The sequence below is a fragment of the Phoenix dactylifera genome, chromosome 14 (genome assembly GCF_009389715.1).
Source record: "Phoenix dactylifera cultivar Barhee BC4 chromosome 14, palm_55x_up_171113_PBpolish2nd_filt_p, whole genome shotgun sequence".
Lineage (NCBI taxonomy): Eukaryota > Viridiplantae > Streptophyta > Magnoliopsida > Arecales > Arecaceae > Phoenix > Phoenix dactylifera.
In genome coordinates, this window is record NC_052405.1 from 12450575 (window position 1) to 12473619 (window position 23045).

The window sequence follows — 23045 nt, forward strand, 5'->3', positions numbered from 1 at the left end:
AAGAATACTATAATTGAATCTAAAGATGCTTCTTTCTTTGAAGACATTTTTCCATTTAAGGATAAAATAGAAAAGCATGTAATAGATAGATCTAATGATGCATCTTGTAGTTCGCCATCTAATTCTCTAATTATTCCTAATAATGAAAATGAAAATGAACTTAATGATATTAATGAACTTGGTAAAGGGAAAAGAATTAGGAAAAAGAAAGATTTTGGATCTGATTTCTATACTTTTATGGTTGAAGATGATCCTAAAACTTATAAAGATGCTATGAACTCATTAGATTCTATGTTTTGGAAGGAAGCTATTAATAGTGAAATGAATTCACTTATGACTAATAAAACATGGTTTTTAACTGACTTACCACATGGTAGTAAGGCTATAGGTTGTAAATGGATATTTAAGAAGAAATTAAGACCTGATGGTTCTATTGAAAAATATAAAGCAAGATTAGTTGCTAAGGGCTTTTCTCAGAAAGAGGGTATTGACTACTTTGATACATATTCTCCTGTAACTAGGATAACCATAATTCGTACTTTAATTGCACTGGCTTCAATCCATAATTTGATAATTCATCAAATGGATGTCAAGACTGCCTTCCTTCATGGTGATTTAGAGGAAGAGATCTATATGGATCAGCCAGAGGGATTTGTGGCTCAAGGACAGGAAAGAAAAGTTTGTAGGTTAGTCAAATCCCTCTATGGTTTAAAACAAGCTCCTAAGCAATGGCATAGGAAATTTGATAAAATAATTGTTTCTTATGGCTTTAAAGCAAATGAATCAGATAAGTGTTTATATGTTGATGATATTTTAATTTTTGGTACTGATATGAATATGGTGACTGATATCAAAACTTTCTTGTCTAATAATTTTGATATGAAAGATTTAGGTCAGGCAGAGATAATTCTTGGTAACAGGATTACCAGAATACCTGATGGTATAATTTTTGATCAATCACAATATATTGAGAAAATATTGAAGAAATTTGATAAGTACAACTGTAAACCAGTGAGTACACCTTATGAGCATGGTTTGAACTTGAAGTGCAATAAAGGTGATCCAGTGGCCCAAGAGAAATATGCTCAAATTATTGGGACACTGATGTATGTTGCAAATACAAGTAGACCTGACATTTCTTATGCTATAGGAAAGCTCAGTAGGTTTAATAGTTGCCCTAGTCTTAGTCACTGGGAAGCACTGGATAGAGTACTTAGATACTTGAGAGGTACCATGTATTATGGTTTACATTACTCAAGATTTCCCGCTGTACTTGAAGGATACAGTGATGCTAGTTGGATCACTGATTCAGTGAATCGAAAAGGAACTAGTGGATACATATTCATGTTGGGTGGTGCAGCTGTTGCTTGGAGATCATCCAAACAAACTGTGATCACAAGATCCACTATGGAGGCTGAGATTGTAGCCTTAGATTCTGCAAGTCAAGAAGCAGAATTGTTTAAGAATCTTATGTCTGAAATACCTATTATGGAAAAGCCTATACCTGCTATCTCTTTGTTATGTGATAATGAAGCTGCAATTAATACTTGTAGAAATACTGAGTATAATAAGAGAAACAGAAGACACATTAGTGTGAGACATAAGACTATTAGATACCTAATTAAAAATGGTATCATAACTTTGGAATTTGTTGGATCTAAAGATAACCTAGCAGATCCTTTAACTAAAGGACTGGCTAGAAGCAAAGTCATAGAAACATCAAAGGGGATGGGACTGAAACCCATAAGGAATCATTGACAATGGCAACCCAACCTTTTCTGACTGGAGATCCCAAGACGAACGGTTCAACGGGAAAAACAAGTTGTTTAATGATTAGTTAGCACTATAATAAAATGACTTTATGTCATTTGGTCTCTCCCTGTGATGTGAGTGCTAAATACAGCAGAGGTATACGGAAGAGTTTAAAACTCTGAATGAGTCCGAGACTATGGTAAGGTGCTGTGCTGCGAGCACCCTTAGAGGACTCACCTATGTGAGTGTGACTGTGTGGCCGCAGTCTATGGGGATAAGGGTTTAACCCCTAGAGCACTCATGAAACTGAGATATTGGTGCATAAGGCCAGAAAAAGCACCACCTATAATGAACCCAGTATTTGCATTTGTCATGGGTGAAGTATATAGAAATCTGAACCAAAGGATTTGGTTCAAAGCTTTTTAGCTACCACTATACCTTTCAGATGAAAATATACTTTCACTAGGTAAAGGTTCAAAGCCGCAAGCTACCTTTATTGAAGTCGTGACATAAACAAGCCCAGTTTGACTATTTTTTATTTTATATAGTTTTTGAAAACATTTTAATCAGGTGGGGGAATGTTAGATTTTTATTAAATAATAATTAAAAGTTTTCATACTTAAAACATATATATTATGTATATATGTTAAGAAGGGAGTGTGGTGTGGATGGTTGGTGTGCCCGCTTGAGGTGCTTGAGGTAGGTGGTTCGAATCTCTGTTCCCTCCTTTTTTAAATCTCTCATATGGAGGATTTATTTACGTGAAGGCTCGGTTCTGTGCCTGTGCTCGTCCGACCCGACGGTCTTTGCGCTCGAGCCTGTGCTCGCTCGGCCCTGCTCGTCCGAGGTTACTTGCGCCTCACAGGCCCTGCTCGTCCAAGGTTCCTTGTGCCTGTGCGACCAGAGGTTCTTTGCGCATGTGCCCTGCTCGTCCGAGTTTCCTTGCGCTCGTGCCTCTGCTCGTCGGCCCTGCTCGTCCGAGGTTCCTTGCACCTGTGCGACCCAGAGCTGAGGTCGTCCAAGAGACTGAGGCCCTGCTCGTCCGAGGTTCCTTGTGCCTGTGCTCGTCCGAGGTGCCGAGGTTGAGGTCGGACCACAGGTGCAATGAGCCCAGAGGAGCCGAGGTCGGACAACAGGTGCGATGAGCCAAGAGGCGCATGAGTCGTGCTTCGCACCCTTAGCACGAGGAGCCACGTCGCTTCCTCGATAGCACCTCTTCGCAACCGACCTCGCATCCGCTGGCCATACTCCCAGTGTTTTTTCAAACTTTCTTACCGGTTTCGACCGTTGGATCGTTTTTGGGTCGCGTCTGTCCCGAAGAAGTCTATAAATAGACCTCTTCGGATTAGACAGTATATAGAAAATTGAAAACGGAGAACTTCTATTCTTCCTGTTTGCTGTTTTTCTTTCAATCAACGGGCTTGCTGCATACTGATTCTGGGTTCGAAAGCTTCTTTGATCCGTGCAAATCATTGAGGCAGAAGGAACAGTGCGAGAGGCTGTTGTATCTCAGGAGTAGAACGCCATCCAAGCCTAATGCACTATAAGGCGGCGAAATCTATTTCAAGGAAAGTGACCAACATACCACGCCTCAGCATCTCGGGTTCTATTTTTCCACTTTCTCTATTTATTTTCTATAAGCCTATTTCTGCCTATTATTTGTTGAAGTAGAGTATTATAGATTTAAAATTTTCTGGAACAGTATTTTCCCAACATGTACTACGAGTATCTTCACATATTTTCCAAAATATTAAAGAAATATTTTTTATTTTTTTTGGAATAGACAGCGATTTTACCCAGAACAGAGTCAAATATTTGACTGGTCGATAAGTCTATCAAATACTCTCTGCTTTGGAACATACTGTTCCGCGTTGACGTTTTTTTTTTACTCGGCATTTTTGAATTTGAGGCAGCACGGATGGACGAGAAAGAAGATCCAGTATCGTTCAGAATTGTACCGTCTAAAAGCATCAGAAGCCGTCGGATCATCCGCGGCCCCATCCATCACCACGATAAGACTGGGGAGGGCATTATTTTTGCTGGGTCCCACGCACCGAAGGCCAGGAGCGAAAGCGGAAGCGAAAGCAACAGGATGCATGGCCGGAGGGAGACCAAGAGACCACCGTCATCAGAATGACGGCCAATCTCCTCATCCGTCCACACCCAAATCAACGGCCAGATCTTTCCCTCCCCTCTCGCCGCGTTGAACGTCCCAAACCATGGATATAGTAAAAATATAATAAAATTCACAATTGCCCCGAAGGACGCCAAACTCTCGAATGCTTCGGATACCAAACTTTCGTACCAACCATTTCTACTTCCGCGCGTCGCAAATTGGCTGGCTGCGTACGGGACCACATTTGATTTGCGCCAAACCCCTTGCGCCATTTGGGGGAGAATAACCTTTTGGTGGCATTCTTGGGGCTGGAAGCTTCGTGTGACAAAAGAAAATTCTCCCATGTATTTTTCTCGCGGGGTTATGCGTCAACCCTGATGAAATCATCAAAAGAGTCTCTCTCTATATATCTCTGGAAGATATAACTACCGTTTTTTCCCCCTCTTCCAAAGTTTGCAGCTTTTCAGTTTATTTATGTATTGCGGAGGACGAACAATATGAAAAAAAAATTTATAAAAAAATTTTGAGTTCATCTTTTTCTTTTTTATTTATTTATTTTTTTTACGGCTCTTATGGGCGTCCTGGTGAAAGTGTAGCACCGTATAAATAAATAAATAAATAAAATAAAATCAACGAGGAACCCAGCCACAGGTGGGTGGACCAGCCGACCACTTTATTGGAGAAATAAAATGAGAGAAAATATTCTATGAACGGTCAAACACCTCGCCGAACATGCTTCACGGTCCAACATATATCAATATGCCCCCGGTAGCGAAGTCCTCTCAACCGCGTCTATATATACCCTCCCACTCCCCCCGCGCTTCCAAAGAGGTTTGGCTTCCGGGTGATCTTCTCTACCCTTACTCGATCCCTCCCCCTTCCATAGCTTCCATTTCGGAATGGCGTCGAGCATCTTGATACCGAAGCCGCCCCTCATTTCGCATAAAAGTCGCACTCACGGCCGGAAGCCGGTGAGTGCCTCATTGGCCGCGACATCCGCTGTCGCAGCCCGGCCATTGACGTCAGTCGCCACCCCCACGACAACACTTAAAACCACCGCCGCCACGGCGGTCGGCGCGAAGCCCCCTCTCGCTAGCGTGTGGAGGGAGATTCAGGGCTCCGACGACTGGGAGGACCTCGTCGAGCCGCTGAACCCCCTCCTCCGCCAGGAGATCGTGCGGTACGGGGAGTTCGTCGCCGCCTGCTACAAGGCCTTCGACCTCGACCCGAGCTCGAAGCGATACTTGAATTGCAAGTATGGGAAGAGGAGCATGCTCCGGGAGGTTGGGATGGAGAGCTCGGGCTATGAGGTCACAAAGTACGTCTACGCGACGCCCGACATCGATATCCCGACGCAGGGTGGCACGTGCCGCAGCCGGTGGGTTGGGTACGTCGCCGTCTCGAAGGATGAGGAGGTGCGGAGGCTCGGGAGGAGGGACATCCTGGTGTCCTTCCGGGGGACCGTCACCAACACGGAGTGGATCGCCAACTTGAAATGCTCGCTCACTCCGGCAAGATTGGACCCCCACGAGCCCCGCCCCGACGTGAAGGTCGAATCCGGCTTCCTCAGCCTCTACACATCAGATGAAAGCAGCTGCAAGTTCAGCAGTGGCAGCTGCAGAGAGCAGCTGCTATCCGAGGTCTCTCGGATCATCAACAAGTACAAAGATGAGGAGCTCAGCATCACATTGGCTGGACACAGCATGGGAAGCTCTCTAGCTCTTCTACTTGGCTACGACCTCGCCGAGCTTGGATTGAATAGAGATGGATCGAACCGAGACGTGCCCATCACGGTGTACTCGTTTGCCGGCCCTCGGGTCGGCAATTCGGGCTTCAAGGAGAGGTGCGAAGAGCTCGGGGTGAAGGTATTGAGGGTGGTTAACGTCAACGATCCCGTCACGAAGCTGCCCGGGGTCTTTCTCAATGAGAACTCCCAGGTCCTCGCGGGGAGATATAAGCTCCCATGGAGCTGCTCGTGCTATGCTCATGTGGGAGTCGAACTGGCTCTGGACTTCTTTAAGATGAAGAACCCTGCATGCGTTCATGACATCGATGCTTATATCGGGCTGTTGAAGTGCCCGAAGATGGCAGCGCAAGTTAAGATGGATGGGGCAAATCTTCTCGACCAGGCGAAAGAGTTTTTAAACTTGCAGAAGATCGATGCATGGCGATGGCAAGATGTCGCATGGCACGTTGGTGACTTGGTGCAATCTCTGGGAATAATATGAGAACTAACAAAATCAGGGCCCCGTGTATAGCGGATGATTCACTCATATCTGTACATTTTCACTTACAGATTAACACATTCTTTAAGATTATATACATTCCAATGGGATTTTTGCAACCTCTAGATTGAAAGAAATAGACAACAATTGAACTTGGTTAATCCTTATATTGATGCACTTTTGCAGTCGAGAATTGGACAGAAGTAGTTCATGGTGTCTGAAGTGCATTAAAAATTTTGCATGCATGCACAGGAAAAATGTTACAAATCTTAGCAATGCCCCTTTTTTGGGAAATTTATTTAGGATTGTTGATGTGCGGATTAAGTACCATAACAGTTTATTCTACTGTTGCCTATCACCAACAAGTCTGTCAATTAAATTTTCTCTACAAGAGAACTAGATTTGGAGCAAATTACAGAAACTAGGGTTCCTGTTCGTGCTTAATTCAGTCTGTTCTGAATGCATCAAAGGAAAACAACTTTAGTTGGTCTCGCATTGCATACTTTCAACTCATCCGGTGTGGTGGTTACTTGTGTCTTCAAGAAGAAAAAGGAAATTTACTGTTGAAATATCTGACATTCTTAGTCTATGTTTTCATACCATTAGTCTTCCATTTCTGATATTCAATGTTAGCCTTGTTGAACTTTAGTACTCTCAGTCATGACATTTGGTGTCAGACTACTTATTTAGTTTTCTTGCAGGTATAGGAAACATCTGTTTTAGAACCTTTGATCCAGTCAGAAAGTCAAAGTCACTAAAATCTTAGCAAGATAACTATTTCTAATATTTAATCTAGCACAATTGATAAGTAGATTTACTTTTTTTGTTAACCAATTAGTTTTTTTTAATTGAGTAATCTGAACACCTTCACAAAATGGATACACATTTTGCTCATTATTATTATAGTCAAGCAGTGTGATCCATCGCGGCAAAACATGCCATTGCCTTATTCACGAAGGAAGAAAGGTAGCTCAAACTACCAGCAAGCGTTCACACTCATTGGCTCTACAAATTGATTATATAGTAATAGTTCTTTTCACACTAAGAGTTATCCATATAGTGATAGTATTTACTTATGAAAGTTGGCTAAGCAGTTGACTCTATTTATCCGTTCTTTCAAAAATAATAATATAACATTTTTGCTTCTCATGCTACCATACTCCCTCTCTCTAGGCTTTGCACTCCTCCGACATTCAATAGCCTTATAACCATCGGCCTATCTCTTAAATTTTTTTTTTCTGTGAGGCATCAACTTTTACATACGAGTTACTGCCCATTCTTTAGCTTTTGAAGGCAAATGTGCTGAGTTTTATGGCAAAATTAATTGCATGAAATCTTCCGATTGATGTTATGTCCACTTTATGTAGTTCAAGCAATAAATAACAAAGAAATAAATTGTCATGAGCAGAATATGCGTTAGTCATGGGAAACAACGTGGATATAATGGATACTATATATGTACGTAATGGATGGATGGAATGGGCGGATATATTATGTTGAGAAACGGGAACGGGTACATCTCGTGAGATATTTGGGTGGCATGAGGTACCGACCACATGAGAACACGTGAAATTAGTAGATGATTGACCGTTCTAACACTGACGTAGCTTTATATGCGCGAGCGATGACGTCTCCCTCCGACCTTTCTCCAAGGCAAAAGCCACAAAAGTACAAAACGAGGGGGCGAGACAGCGTGGGGTCGAACGACGTAAAAGGTGGCCAAATCGCCCAGGAGTCGGTACTCGGCGGCTGGGACGGATGAGCTTCTACTTTTTCCGGAGCCTCCGGCCGGTCGGGGGTTTGTGGTGTTTTGGGGTGGCCGGTGGCCCGTAGGGGAAAGAGAGAAAGAGAGAGGTACGGGTAGAGAAGCCTGAGAAGGCAAGCAAACCGTCTCGTCGTTTTCCACGTCTTTTCAGCCCTTGCCACGTTGCATTGTGGGTAATAGACATTGTGGTTGACAGAACCAAAACAATAACATAGGCACGAGAGAGAGAGAGAGAGTGAGAGATGTGACATGTAAAATATCCCTATAATTAATTACATATGAAGAAATTAATCACGGTAACTTGAGTTTGTGTTCTTTTTGGCAATGTGTCCTATTCAGTTTTGCTCAAAAAAGTGTATTCTAATATTGAGAAAAGCAAGCCCACTCCTAACTTTGTGGGAGGCACTAGCGTGCTTGCAGGAAATCAGTCCCCAACTAAGACTTTGGAAATCAAAGAGGTTGGTATATTGTGACTATACATAGTGTTTGAATTGTATCTTTTGCGCAAAAGAATGATTGATCTTTTTTTACGATGTCAACCAGATTGTGCTCTGTATTGATCTTTAAGCATTTTGAACTCTTTTATTCATCCTTCTGTATAGATCTCAAAGCGACTATTGTATAATGCAATGGTGGATTTGTACGAAACAAGATGAATTCTTTTATCACACAAAAGATATGGCCCGTCCCTATATATAATGCCAGAAGTCGAACATGGTGTATGATGGATCAAACAACTCGTATTAACTAGGGTCCTTTCTGCTGGATATATATTGGATTGTTTGGCCATGTTGGTCCATATTTCTTTTGAAGTTAACAAAAGTGGACTACAATGTCATGCCTCCTAGCATTCCCAAAAATGAGAAGAATATCTAGGTGATTTATACGTCACTACAACAAAAGGGGGTTTCGCCGACTCTTACCCACCGACGCAAGAAAAAAGCGTCGGAAAATTGGGCACCCCATGCAAGGTTGCCGACGCGTTATAGTAGGGTTGGAAAAAAATAGATTAGACGACGCTTTTGAGCATCGTCAGAATGCTACGACTCTCAAAAGCGTTGTCGGAAGCCTTACAACCCAGTCACCTTTTTTTTTCCCACGACGCTTTACAAAACGTCGTCGTAAAAATCTGCGGCATGAATCTATGGCTTACTTGGAAGAGACGGGGTGAAGGGTACGGGCGATGCCGTTAATGGCGCCATACACTACCAGAAAACACGCGTATAGTGACGGAAATTTCCGTCACTATACCATGTTTCCGGTCACTAATACGGAATTTGTGACCGGAGCTCCCGTCACTGAATTGGTTACAAAAACACGCGTCACTAATTTTCAGTGACGGCGCCGATTCCCATCACTAAACTCCGTGACAGACTCACCGTCACTAAACCATTACAAATCCAAAAATTAAATATTTAAGAAATTATGTATTTTCCGTCACTAACCAGTCATTGAGTTAGTGACGAAGGTAACTTGGTCACTGATTTTGTCACAGAATTCGGTCACAAATTTGATCACTGATCTGTCACAACCTTCAGTGACAAATTTTGTCGTCACAGACATGGTCACAAATTTTGTCACTAAATTTGTTATTAATTCCGTCATTGATCTAGTGACAAGGTTACTGTCACTAATTTATCACAACTCACTGAGCAGAATCAATTTTTAGTAACCAAAATTCTGACACTAAATTTATGGCTGCTCGTCACAATACTTGGTAAACAATTCAATAACCATATTTAGTCACTGATCACATTCCAATAACCTGGTACATTTGGTACATTGATTGGCTCATAACAATAATAATAATATCATTAATAGTAAAGGCATTCAACATTACGCAAAAGTTTTTTAACATGTCATTCAAAATAGGCATCAACATGTCCTAAATCCATCAAAATCAAAGTACAAAAAGTATGTCATAACAGAGATTTCATTCCTCCTAGGAATGCAAAGACCTATCCTAGGATTGCTCTCTTGAGGGCATCCTTGCTCAGGACAAAACCCTTGGCCAGCATGCTGCTCACCACATCCTCTACCTTCCTCACTGTAGACTCAGTTGACGAGAGCTTCCCTTCCTTCTGCAGCACCAAAAAAAAAAAGAAGATAGGAAGACAAAAACAGTGAAACCTTTTGAATTAATATAAGTAGGTTGAAATTACAAAACTCGAACTGGAAAAACAAAACAAAACAAAAGAACCAACAATTACAAGCCTGATAATCTCACTAAATGGTTCCCAATCCCTAAGACAGTAATATATAAAAGGTCGTTATCTCTGACATGTTCCTTCTTGTTAAAACATAACATGCGAGCAAGACCTATAATCCCAAAAATGAAAGACACAGGAAAAATTTTGGTCCACCAGTTCAGAACTTTTGTTTTTGAAAATTATCACCACAACCTACTGGTACAATTATAAAGTAACACTCGAACGATGAAACGCTAATGAACGTGGCCCACACGGCTTTGTTTTTTCATTCATTCTTTTTTCAAGGAGAAAACCACTACGTATACAAAATTAAAAGCAAAAAGTCACAATATGGCTTTCATGTCATGCAGAAACTTGGAGTCAGATGATGAAGAAATCTATTAAATATTCACAATTTTCTCTTATATTTCCCTCCCACCTGAAATCCAGGCCTCATAACAAGAACAGATCTTCCATATTTGTCAAAGTAATCAGCCCGGTAAATCTTTCCAGTAGCAGCTTCATGGGCAACATCTTCCTAGTAGTCAACAAGAAATTACATCAGGAAACAGAAAGCTACAAACAAACTTGTAATCATGTAGGCTTTACCAAAATATCAAGAATGAGTGGACTCTAAAAATTCTATGCAGTTCATAAATAGCAACTTATCTGCACTTTCTTTCAAAATAAGGGCTTTGGAGATATAAAAATTTGATGCAGATTCTTCCTTCTTACAGTTGAATGATGGCACACTAATAAACTAAATGAAGGAGGTAGATCACTTAATCTTTGCGTTCTGTCAATTTTTGTTTCGCTCTTGCCAAATGTGGGCAAATGGTCATTGTGTCTTTTTGATTTAATGTTTTAATAAATCTAGCCTCTTCTTAGATTTGTGAGGAGTTAAAATTCAGAAATAATTTGATTGGTCAGTGACCAACTTGTGTTAAACTACAGTTCTTCAAGAACATAAAGAACTCTACTCATACCCAGCGAATGGCTTCTGGCTTGTATTTCAATCTCCATTTCACAGTCTCTTTCAGCATTTTACTTGCCTTTTCTGCATTCCAGTTTCTTGACCAGAGGTACCTTGATATTGAAGCATCTGAACAGAAGTCTGGCAGTGCTTCCGACGATGGACCAATCATCCTTCGAACTTCATTTATCTGCTTGGAAAAGGCATCAACATTACCTATATATGATAAGCATGATACAACAGGAACCCCTTAACAATGTTGTGAGACATAATATTCCATAAAGATCTTAACATGCTTTCTCAGAAAAAGGAAGGAGCTTAAGATGCTCTTCAAGTGAAAACTATAGGATGCTTTTCAAGTGAACACTATAAGATGCTTCAAGTGATAACCAAAATTCGGAATGAAGATGTGATGCATAAAACTTAAGAGGCATAAATAGAAGCATTTAGTTGGTTAAAATGAGTATGTTTACCTTTGCTTGCTGTTCTTCAGGAGACAAGGCTTTCTCAACAGCACTCGATCTTGATTTTCTCAAAGGCATTGTTATATAATTTAGCAAACTTTTGGAAGATCTAAAAATTAAATTAAAATGAGTACATCTGTATACCAGTAAGAAGATCAATAACAAAGATTGAATTTGCCTGTGAGGGAAATTTATAGCTAAATAAATCAGCAGAATCAATAAATTTTATTTCATAGAAGAGAGTCTAGCTCCTATGTAAATAACTTTAAATACCCAAATGTAGCCTATCTGGAAGAAAAAGAAATTAAGTTTCATTGATGTACATGATGCTGTTAGATATATGTTTTACATGATTCAGGGCTTATCTATCTTGTGCTGAGATTATTTTTCCAACAAAGCAATGAAATGTTTAGAATCAATTATAAAGAGAGAAAATTATACAGCCATCAATTCTTACACAGATACAGTAAATTGACTAAAGAGAAGCATATTCAAATGACATGTTAGACAAATTAAGAAAAACACGAACATTCAATTAGACTTACATCTTGTAAGGATCGGCACCAGTGAAACCAGTAGGTTTTGGTATCGGAATCAACACCTGTGCACAAAATCAAAAGAAAAACAAACAAATAAAGAACAAATCATGAGGGCGGAAAACCCTAGAAGTATGAACTATAGAGCTAAACAAAAATCTCTGCTGTATATCCACAAATTGCAGCCTCCTGGAAGCGGCGGAGACCTTTTTCTTCAACCAAAAAATTATCCCATTACATCAAAAACCACAGAATCATCCAAATCTCTGCTGTATATCCACAAATCGCATCACAAGAAAAAAAACCCCAATAAATTAAGCTTACATTCCACCATTTTATATGAACCAGACACCGAAATCACCCAAAAAAAATATAAAAATAGTAACAAAGGGACAAGCACGGGTACCTCAAGCAATATCACAAGCATTTCATCAAAAATCCGAGGCGAAGAGATCTTATCAGAAAGACCGCCCCGATCTCGAGCATTTCACGAGAGATACAGAACGAAATCCCGCGATGCTGGCCTCGGACGTGAGCTCTCGAAGCGAGAATCCGCATTCGAGGAGACTCGAAGAAGATCAGGTAGCTCTCGTCGGCGTAGGAAGGAGGAGAAGGGGTTAGGAAATCCGGACGGTCATCCCTGCCGTGGACAGCCTTCCGGTTAGGAATTTGTTGGATTTGGGTTGGGGGGAGGAGGAGGGGTTAGGGATCACCCGAGGGGGGGGGGGTGTGGGTGTGGTGTGGGGGGGTTGAGGGGCGGCTGCAGGGGCTAGGGTTTAGGGGGATTAGAATTTTGGTGTTGGCGCCGGGCGGGCGGGCGGGCGGGTCGGGGGGGGATTAGAAATTAAGCGTGGCACTTAGATTTCCTCCTTTTATCTTTTATCTTTTTTTATTTATAATTACTCAAAAATATTATTTTTAATATTTTTGGAATTATAAATTAAATTTGGTGACGAAAATTTCTGTCAATAATCCGTCACTATCAAAAATAATCTTTTAAAAATTTATAAACATTTGGGTTGCAATTTTTGTGACGGGTGAATTTGTCACTGTCTCGTTGCAATTTCGGTTACCAATTTTGTGACAGATATCCCGTCACTACGGTGGTCACTAAGTTTTGGCGCCCGCCCTACCCGCATATTTTGTGACCGGTCGGTCACTAATCTGTCACTAAGTTTACGCCACGGTGACCAAATTTCTGTCTGTCACTAATTCGTCACAAATAGTGACTGATAATGGGCCGTCACTAATTTTCCGTCACTATACGCGTATTTTCTGGTTGTGATAGCTGCGGAAAGTGAAGCCCAGGCAACCGAGCAGGCCCTGGCGGTAAGGCAAGAACGTCTTCCGCCGCATCTCCTCCGTCTGCACCTGGTTCGCCGTGTAGTGCCGCTCGTGCGGAGACGGCGCCAGCGCCCTCCGCCGCCCCACCCAGTTCTCCGCCGCCCTCCTCCGCCAGCGCCAGCGCCAGCTGACCGGTGGCGATGGATCCTTCGATTTTGCCTTCTCCACCCCCGAGATCGCAGCGATAGGCAGAGGATTGGTGGAAGAAGAGGAGTCAGCAGCAGCGACAGCCGAGGCGGAGGGAGGAGGAATCGGCGGCGGAGGTTTGGACTTGGATTTGGATTGGGAGAAAGAAATCGAGTGCCAGAACTTCTCTTTGGTGTTTCCTCTCTCTCTTCCCTCGCTCTTGCTTCTATAGAGGAGATCTTTGAGGAAGATCCACTTCTTGGAGGTTCTTCCAGAGGAGGAGGAGGAGGAGGAGGATGTGGAGGAGGACCGGGAGGACGAAGCCGAGACGAATAGAGTGGCCGACTCCGCCTCGATCTGCTTCGGATCTGGAACCGGCTCTACATCTTTCGCTCTATCCTCTCGTTCTTCGACCTCCATTTGCCAATGGAGTGGCGCGTTCCGAAGCGGGGAATGAGATCTGGCCCTCCGACGAATCGATCGGCTCCGGAGCTTCAGATCCCGCCCCCTCGCGGCCATTTCCGGCGGGTGACGCTCGGATTCGTCGTCGTCGTCTTCTTCTTCGTTGAGATCGAGGACCTGGGGCCGCTGGAGGTGGGAGTATAGCTTCATGGGGCGGATCTGGTCGTTAAGGAAGAGCTCATCGGTGGAGGTCATGGATCCGATGGCGAAGGCGGCGGCGGAGGGGAATCGGACGGAGAATTCAAACTCAAAGGAGCTGGCGACGGAGGCGTCGGGCGAGTCGGAAGGGAAGCCGCCTCCGCCGCCGCCGACGGAGGAGAGGAACTATTATGCCGCAGATAATAATTCAATTTTTTTTATTTTTTAAAAAAATTAATTCTAACGACGCTTTAAAGCATCGTTAGAGCAAGTTTTGCCGACGCTATAAAGCGTCGTTAAATTCCAATTCTCGAAATTACAGACGTTAAAAAGCGTTGGTAAAGCGTCGCTAATTTTCAACACTTTTCGAAGCGTCGGAAAATATTTTCTCCACTGTAGCATAGGCGACGCTTTACCGACGCTTAGGAAAGCGTCGGGATGGTTTTTAGCGACGCTTAAAAGCGTCGCTAAAGGCCAAAAAACGCGTCGCTAATGCCCAATATTCTTGTAGTGCGTGATTGCAGGACACTTGTGAGGCACATGTGAAATAGAAACAGATCCTTCAAATGACCGGTGGATGCCGTTTCTTGCAAACAACTGTTGTGCAACGCATGCATGTGGTATGTTGATGATTTCAGCATATAAAGATTCTCAAACATTTATTAGCTAGGTAACCATGGTAGCTTTTGCCAATATAAAGCAACAATTCAAGTCCTACATATCAGTATGCTACAAGATTATAAGATCTTTCATGCTACCTGCAAAAAATTTGCTAGAAAACTGATCTAATCAAAAAGAAGAAAGATTTCCATCAACCCGCTTAACTCAAATCTCTCTCTCGAAAAAAAAAAAAGAAGATAGAGGAATATCGAAAGTAGGGCTTAAGTTTCTATTAATTCTTTAAAAAATGAGATATATAACTTCTATTTATAATGTGAGGTCCGCTCTAACATAATTTGGGCCGGATTTTTTTTTCTAATCCTAGTAGTACTCTTTTTCCTAAAATAGACATCTCTAGTAAAAAAAATCTAAAAAATTCGAGGAGGTAGGTCTCGACTTCTACATCAACTCTGCATCTGTCGCTATGCCTCATTCTTTTCGGATAGAGAGCTACACCCAGTCAAAGTCTTATTTGAAAAAAAATTGGTTTGACCAACCTGTTTTGGGGTCTAAGAGCAGAATTTTATCCCAATTTAATCTTCTAGTTGCATATCTCGAAAAGATACTCAATTTTAGAAAAAAATATCTTAATCGGACATCGTATGACCAAGTTATGGCCTCTGAAAGTTTGGCTATGACTCGGCTTTTTGATTAGCAGATTTCGCTCTTGAACCCTGTCCAGTCTCGCTCGTAGTGGTCAAAGTGGTCCATATTGAGTCTGAAGATCCTCTGGATCAGGGCTCCTCCTGTTTAGGATATTTAGCTCCCGCTAAATTAGAGCTAAAGGTGGATAAATGTCTGCTTTCCCATCTCATGGTTGAACTATCTAGCTTAGTTGAGAGATGGTTTTTGGCTTGGCTCTTTTTCACTCTCGAGTCTCAATAAACCACTTTCTTTGCTCTTGCATCTATACTTCATAATAGGTATGCTCCTTGCTCTCTTTCGTCGTCGATAATGACTACAACGACTCCTCGATCTTAATCTCAGTAGATCGATCAATAAAATCAAAGAGCATGAGCTTGGCCTCTCATAAGTAGTATCAAATTTTTGTACTATCATCACCAACTTATTGCAAGCATTAACAACTTGCTTTGCTTGCGCAGTAATTTAAAGGTCTACATTTTTTTGTATTTTGAAGGCGTTGATTATAAACTTCTTCTCGTTTTTCATGAACTAATACTTCTTCAGACGCTGGTAAAAGACTGCATCTCGATCCTAAAGATATAGGCTCCCAAGGATAACTCGGCAAACATCCAAAGAAACAACTTCACAAGTTACCTCGTTGATATGCCTCTCAATTATAGCAAATTTGAAGGTGTATTGCTTATGAGTGGTGGGGATGGCTTCGTTATTAGGGGCTCTAATTTCAGACTGGTTGCAGTAGGTAGGTGTCAGTTATACAACTATTTTGTTCATGGGGCAGAGTTGAGGGCTACTTGGGCTAGACTCAAACACGCGCGGAGCTTTCTAAGGATTGATAGTATTATATTGGAGGGTGACTTAGCAACTGTGATCAATTAGATCTAGGGGCAGGTAGGAGCTGTGGATTCTAACCCCCTAATTCAGGACATTTGGCGTCAGGCGGCTGGCCGCTCTGCCTTTGTGGCAAGGCATATTTATAGAGAGGCCAATAGTGTGGTGGAGTGGATGGCCTTTTTTGTGGTGGACCATTCGAGATGACTACCTTGGACTTTGGAGACTCATGTACCTAGTAGGTTTAGGGATGCTTTACTTTCTGATTTTTAGGGTTGTATTCATACAAGGTCTGTGTAATATATCGTACTGGCAAAAAAAGGTACATTGCTTATTAATCTTCAATTCAACATCCTTCTGAATCCAACCAAGAGAATAAGGACGTGGATGAGGCTTAATCTACAACCCCAGCTTATGAACCAAATTTTCAGAGATGAGATTCTTCTGGCTTCTAGTATCTACAATAGCCTCAATGACACTCTAATTTACCTAAATCTTCAAGCGAAAGAGTTCCTCTTGCATTTCTAAATCTGCTTTAGTAGCTGTCTCGATTTTTCTCGTCATTAGGCTTAATTTAGAGTCTGTTTGCTCGAGGTCAGGCAACTTCTCAACTTCTGCAGTATTGAGAATCACTTTTTTCTTCTTTCTGGAATCCTTATCCTCCTGCGTCTTTCTTTTCTGCTGTGGCTCGGGATAAAGTTTTCAATACTTCTCCTTCGTCTGTCCACGCAGGTTACAATGATCACAATAATTTTTTCTGAGATGTGTTGTCGTGCTTCTTTTCTTACTCCCTCTCTTGACATAGATTTTTGCTATTTTTTCTGAACTTGTCAGCCTTTTGACCTTCTCTAAGCTGATTCTTCTGCTCAATCCTCATGGCCTTCAAGCTGGCTTTGCTGACGTCTTCAACTTTGAAGAGTTTCAACTCCTTCGAATGCTCTCATGAAGATCTTTGATGTATTTCATAAAATCTATATAATCATCGATGGAGATTCTGAATGATATTATTTTCTTGTGAAACTCAGTGGTGTAGCTCTGGACAGACTGATCATACTTTTGCTATACCTACTGCCACTTGATCGCTGATCCTCCTCGTAGCCAATTAGGTAGAACTGCTTCTTGATTAGGCTCTTGAATTTATTCAATTTCAGATTCGAAACATCATTTTTCCTCATGTACAAATTCCATCACATAAGAGCATGGCTAGAAAGCTTGACATGGGCGACAGCTACCTTCTGAATACTAGAATATCCATAAATAGTAAAATATATCTCTAACTAGTCTAGCCAGTTATCTAGCCTTTCTGCATCAACAACCCCATCATATATTAGGATCTCAATTCGAGCCTCAATTTTAAATGGTTGAATAGAGAGATTTTTCATACTTGTAGGTTGCTCATTTTCAACCTCCTCGTTGGATGGTAGATCTTCATCTCGAGCCGTGGGAGACAGGTTCACAATACGAGCAGTTGGTGCTTGTGCTGAAGGTATTGCCAATTAAAAAACGATCTCAGTAAGTTGGGCAATCTTCTCCTCTAGTTGTATGAGACATCTCTTTATCTCCTCATCACCCATCGAGGAAGAACTAGCGGCCATAACCTTTGTCCTTCGATGTACTTGAAGTACGTATAGCCCTTCTCCTGATTGCTTGTATTGCTCATGCATCTGGATCATGAACATAGTTCCCCACAGATATAGAAGACCAGAGATCTGATACCAACTTGATCCGATCGAGGAGAAAGAAAATTTTCTTCAACCCACTCAACTCGAATCTCTCTCTCAAAAAAAAAAATAATAGAGAAATCTCGAAAGAATGACTTAAGTCCTCATTTCTTTCATTAATTCTTGAAAAATTGAGATATATATTCTCTATTTATAATGTGAGGTCCGTCTTAACACAATTTGGATTGGATTCCTCTTCTTAATTCTAGCATAACTCTTTTTTCTAAAATAGACTTATTTAGTAAAAAAAAGCTAAAAATCTCAAGAAGGTAGATCTCAACTTTTACATCAACTCTACTTTCTGTCGCTCTGGCTGATTCTTCTCGGATAGAGAGCTACGCTTGATCAAAGTCTTATCTAAAAAAAAAAACTTTCAGTTTGATCTGCCCATTTTGGGATCTAACAGTGGAATTACATCTCAATTCAACCTCTTAATTGTAAATCTTAAAAAAAAATCATCTCAATCGAAGATCGTATGACCAAATTATGGCCTCCAAAAGTTTAACCACGACTCGGCTTCTAGATGTAGCTGATCTCATTTTTGAACATTATCCAGCCCTAGTCATAGTGGTCAAAGTAATCTACATCAAGTCTAAGAATCCTCCGGGATTAGAAACGAGTCCTCAAATTACAATTCTAAAAAAACTGATTTATATGCGGTAACCCAAAAGTTGAATAGTATAGATGTACACCAAGATGGATTAAACAATCAAATTAGTCTTTTGGTCCTTTCTGCTGAATGTACTAGTTTGTTTGGTCATGTTGGTCCTTTTTTCATATTTATTTTGATGCTAACAATTGGAATAAAAAAGAAACACTTCTTAGGTGAGTGAACTCTAATGTTAGGGCAATGACTTCTTTCCACATCTGAGGTACTTGTGAGGCACATATTGTTTCTTGTACTCCAGGAACATCTTTTTTGGTACAGTGTATTTGTGTTATTTGTTGATGATTTCAATATACGAGTCCCTCAAACTTCCACAGTAAACATGGCACACTCACCAATATCAGTAATTCAAACTCGAAGTATTGCTTGCCGTTAAGTAGCTGAAAATTATTACTCCATCGAAACATCAAAGCCACAAAATTGCCAAAGGATGGTATGGTTGCACCAACGGTTAGCCTGCAGTAAAATTCAAAATTGTAGCTGGCACTTCTTCGATTACGCCTGTAATGTAAGGAAAATACAAATGGAGCTAACCATTTCTTTCTAGCTTTATTTGACAATCCCTCTCTCCAAAGGCTATCCTTGTCAAGTAATTAAATCCCACTAAATACTGTTAATTATTTATGGGCCATTTATCATTTTCTTGTACTTCACGAACATGCTATTGATGATGCATGCATGTTATATATCGATAATTTCAACATATACGATTCTCAAACTACTACATATAGATGTGATAACACTCACGATATCAATAATTCAAATTATAAATATAACTTGCCATTAAGTAGCGGAAATAAACCTTACATGTGATCCTCATAAGCACTATAACGAAAATACAAGTAAAGCTAACCATCTCTTTCTAGCTCCAACATCAATCCTTTTCTCTCTAAAGGACATCCTTCTCCAATAATTAGAGCCACTCTATGAAATTAATTATTCCATGCAGGACTGAACCTTACATGTAAGCCTCAAATATTCTTAGTTGGCTATATGTTAATGTAACAACTTGTGATATTAACTAATAAAGTTGTTGTCATACTTAGTTTATTATAATTACGCCCATATCTACATCCTTTTCGTGAGGACCCGTGCGAGCGTGTGTTTAGTCCCACATCGATTATTCGCTGGGTAGATCTTGGGTACTTATACAGGATCAAGGAATCCAAATAATAACTTCCGGCTAGCCATTTTGGGTGAGGTCCTGGGTTGTTACAAATGGTATCAGAGCGGACCCGGCCCATAACCTATGTGGACTAGGGAACACTGCAGCACGGATCCATTGGGGCTGACCACGGATCAATCGTGGTGTTTATGATTTGATTTGAATATATATGAACCCTTAGCATGACGAGGACGTCAGGGCTTGAACGGGGGGAGTATGTGAGGATCCGTGCGGGCGTGTGTTTAGTCCCACATCGGTTATTCGCTGTGTATATCTTGGGTACTTATACAGGATCAAGGAACCCAAATAATAACTTCCTGCTAGCCATTTTGGATGAGGTCCTCGGTTGTTACACTTTTATTTTGCTCCAAATCCGTTATAATTGGACACTAAATGCAGCAGTGAGTGGCTCGAATGGCCATACCTTTCCCTAAAAGTTGAAGTTTTGTTCACTTTCTCACATCTTCGCCTTATCTGGATCATTGGAAAGAGAGAGCAAATTTAAAAAATAATAATAAAAAAACTGAAAGCCGATATGGATAACCAACAGTTACCGTTGCTGTTTGTAGATCTTGGAGAGAGAAGGAGCTTTCATCTTGTGAGGTTTTTCTAAGTCAGCCTAGTCATGGCATAAACTGTTGGTTAATTACTCTTGTGGACTGCAGCTCTATCATTAATTTTATCCTGCTACTTTCGGCTCGATGTCTCCCTCTTGTGTCATGCCATTTTTCGGTTTGCCATTTCATTAAAAATAAGCAGCATGCAGGCTTTCAAACAACTATAATGGCCACAACTCGTAATAAGCTGGTTGCACCATTCTTGGAACAATAGAATTCAGGACAAAATAATTAATCTCCCCTCCCATTACTTAGCCACGTTTCTTCACCCTAGCAGAAGTACTGTATGGATTGGGTGGCTCTTCCAATGTTTCAAATTTGTGGACTTGTTTTTTTTCTCTCTTTTTTTTTCTTTGGGACCTACGTACATTGAGATCTCCATATAAAAAAAAAGGATGACATCGACATAGAAGGGAGTTGGAAGGCTAAACGATAGCCTCTGCATGCATGGGAGGCAACAAGCCAAGCAAGTCGTGGTCCAACATTTGACCTACAGTTGCTCATGGCAGGCTGAAAGGGGCAAGTGCTGTTGAGGAGTGGGACTGGTCATTAGGAAAAAAAAAAAAAAAGGAGTGGGACTGGTCGTCTATCAGATAGGAAATGGACATGATGGTTGGCTCTCTTAGCTTGTGTTAAATGGCCTCGAACATAATTGTTACAACTAAGGTATACATGTGTTGCATTTAAGGATTGACATATATCGTAAGTAGATTGCATGATGCGTATTAATGCAAGGATTTTATGGCATCTGCAGCAAATAAGAACTTGCGTTCTATAAGCCAATGTACTTTCACAAGGTGGTCAGATGCCAACATTTAAGGGTTACTTTCTGCTAATTGTCGTACAATTATCTTATCAATCATTGTTGATTAATGCGTAGATTTTTATCCCATCAAGGTCTGTTTGGATGATTGGGCTAAAAATTCTATAGAATTTGTGGATTAATTGGCTAGTACAAGCAGCAAGATCACAGTATTACAGGCTAGGTTAGACCTATATTCATCAATATTTAAGAATAGCTTTGGAATGGGCCGGCTCGAGTCCTATACGGAGAAAAAAAAATTATAGCACGAATCCTATATGATTCATGGATTGGGCCAGTACAACCAATAAGTTTTTTTTTCTCTTTATAGGATTCGGGCTGACTCACACCAAAACTATTTCTAGGTATTTATGAATATAGACCTAGCCCAGCCTGTAATTCTATAATCTTACTGATTGCACTGGCTCAATCTACGAATTATAGGATTTTTCAGCCCAATCATCCAAACAAACCTTAAATAATAAGGAATGTGTATGTCAAGAAATAGTAGATCAGGTATTGGGATAAGAGCTATGGATATGCCTATGCTTATTATAGGATACAAAAGGAGCATGTGGCTCATATTTGTCAACTGGCTTTGTTTGATGTCACGACATATACATCTCAAGAACTGTACTGCAGGAATAATGATTTTTGTTTGGAAGCCACATATATATTGTCGTGGTTCAAATCTGGCCTGAGAGAGATTGACCACGCCGGAGGAGTCAGATGAGCCGCCGAAGTGTGGAAGAAGAGGATGAGAGCCGCCTTCCATGGTCGGTGGTGTACCTACACAAAGCCTCACCGGTGTTTTCAGTGAAGGCCCTCCGATGAACAAGTTAGTGTGGAACTCTGTTGGTCCAGCCAAAAGTCTCTTAAGCGTTACCTGTTGAGGTTCTTTATAGTCCTAGTAAGAGCTCTTAGGTGGCGGAGGTATAGCCCGTTCCCTTCATGAGTGGGAGTGGCGCGGAGCCAGAGCTTACTTGTAGCGCGCAGTAGAGTCCGTTCTTGGAAACGGTAAGGCATTGACAGCTGTAGCAGGATATAGCCGGAGTAGCATGGCGTGGTGGCGTCGCAATGTACGGCCATATAGGAGGGCGTAGGCATGCACATGATACGACCATTGATGAGGTCGAGCTCGTCGAGAGGTCGTGTCAGACGTTTGGCGAGGTCGGCTAGACAGGTGCTGAGGCCATCCTAGTATCCCGAGTTCCAAGGTGTGCTCGGTGAAGCGCCCCGAGCTCAAGGGCCGGGGCGTATCATTAGAGAGGGCGCCCCGAGCTCGGTCGAGGCGAGTCGGCGAATACAGAAGGTGCCCTGAGCTTGGTCGGGGCAAGTCGGTGAATACCCGAGGTCGATGGAGCTGGTTCTAAGCCAGACCGAAGTTTCGTCTGGCTGGCGTTGGTGTCTATTGGGCCGAAATTAGGTGGCCCTTTCATTATGGGCATAACGACTTATTTCGCCCCCCATCATATATATATATATATATATATATATATATATATATATATATATGAAAATTGTTATACATCACAAAATTTATTCGTAGTGTCAGCCGCCATGTTTCACTTCGTTGCATGATTTATTCCATATATCAAGGTAGTGTCGGGGTCGAGAGTAGGTCTTGATTAGATTGTGACTCTCATGATGCATAGCCATCGATATAAAAATTGTCTTTTATATATATATATATATATATATATATATATATATATATATATATATATATATGTAAAGCAAGAATTGATATTGTATTAATGGAAGAAGTACAACATAGCTTCTGGTTGGTTGGCACTTGAATCGTTGCTTAAAATATAAGTACGTGATGTGTTAAATGATATATTTAAGGC

At 41.2% G+C, this 23045-nt stretch overlaps 3 protein-coding genes across 3 annotated transcripts; 1 reads left to right on the plus strand and 2 right to left on the minus strand.

Moving 5' to 3' along the window:
• Window positions 1-4767: 4767 nt before the first annotated feature.
• On the plus strand, window positions 4768-6157 carry LOC103703032 (galactolipase DONGLE, chloroplastic-like). The gene has a single exon (XM_008785731.2). The coding sequence runs from the start codon at window positions 4768-4770 to the stop codon at window positions 6094-6096; it is 1329 nt and encodes a 442-aa protein (XP_008783953.2). The 3' UTR covers window positions 6097-6157.
• A 4279-nt stretch (window positions 6158-10436) lies between these two features.
• On the minus strand, window positions 10437-11579 carry LOC120113149 (phosphatidylinositol transfer protein 3-like). Its single transcript, XM_039133969.1, has 3 exons — window positions 11494-11579; window positions 11034-11210; window positions 10437-10585 (listed from the first exon to the last, which is right to left on the minus strand). The coding sequence occupies exons 1-3, from the start codon at window positions 11560-11562 to the stop codon at window positions 10457-10459; spliced, it is 375 nt and encodes a 124-aa protein (XP_038989897.1). The 5' UTR covers window positions 11563-11579; the 3' UTR covers window positions 10437-10456.
• A 446-nt stretch (window positions 11580-12025) lies between these two features.
• On the minus strand, window positions 12026-22284 carry LOC103697981. The gene is made up of 4 exons (XM_039133959.1): window positions 22082-22284; window positions 17794-17887; window positions 13287-14276; window positions 12026-12085 (listed from the first exon to the last, which is right to left on the minus strand). The coding sequence occupies exons 1-4, from the start codon at window positions 22282-22284 to the stop codon at window positions 12026-12028; spliced, it is 1347 nt and encodes a 448-aa protein (XP_038989887.1).
• Window positions 22285-23045: the final 761 nt, after the last annotated feature.

Coding starts and splice junctions, on each gene's coding strand:
- LOC103703032 (XM_008785731.2), top strand. CDS start 4,768: ATGGCGTCGAGCATCTTGATACCGAAGCCGCCCCTCATTTCGCATAAA.
- LOC120113149 (XM_039133969.1), bottom strand. CDS start 11,562: ATGCCTTTGAGAAAATCAAGATCGAGTGCTGTTGAGAAAGCCTTGTCT. Junction 11,211..11,493: donor CTGAAGAACAGCAAGCAAAG/GTAAACATACTC, acceptor TTTTCCAAGCAG/ATAAATGAAGTTCGAAGGAT. Junction 10,586..11,033: donor AGCCAGAAGCCATTCGCTGG/GTATGAGTAGAG, acceptor GTTGACTACTAG/GAAGATGTTGCCCATGAAGC.
- LOC103697981 (XM_039133959.1), bottom strand. CDS start 22,284: ATGGCCGTACATTGCGACGCCACCACGCCATGCTACTCCGGCTATATC. Junction 17,888..22,081: donor ACTATAAAGAACCTCAACAG/GTAACGCTTAAG, acceptor TTCATGATCCAG/ATGCATGAGCAATACAAGCA. Junction 12,086..13,286: donor ATCACAACCAGAAAATACGC/GTATAGTGACGG, acceptor TTTTGTGCACAG/GTGTTGATTCCGATACCAAA.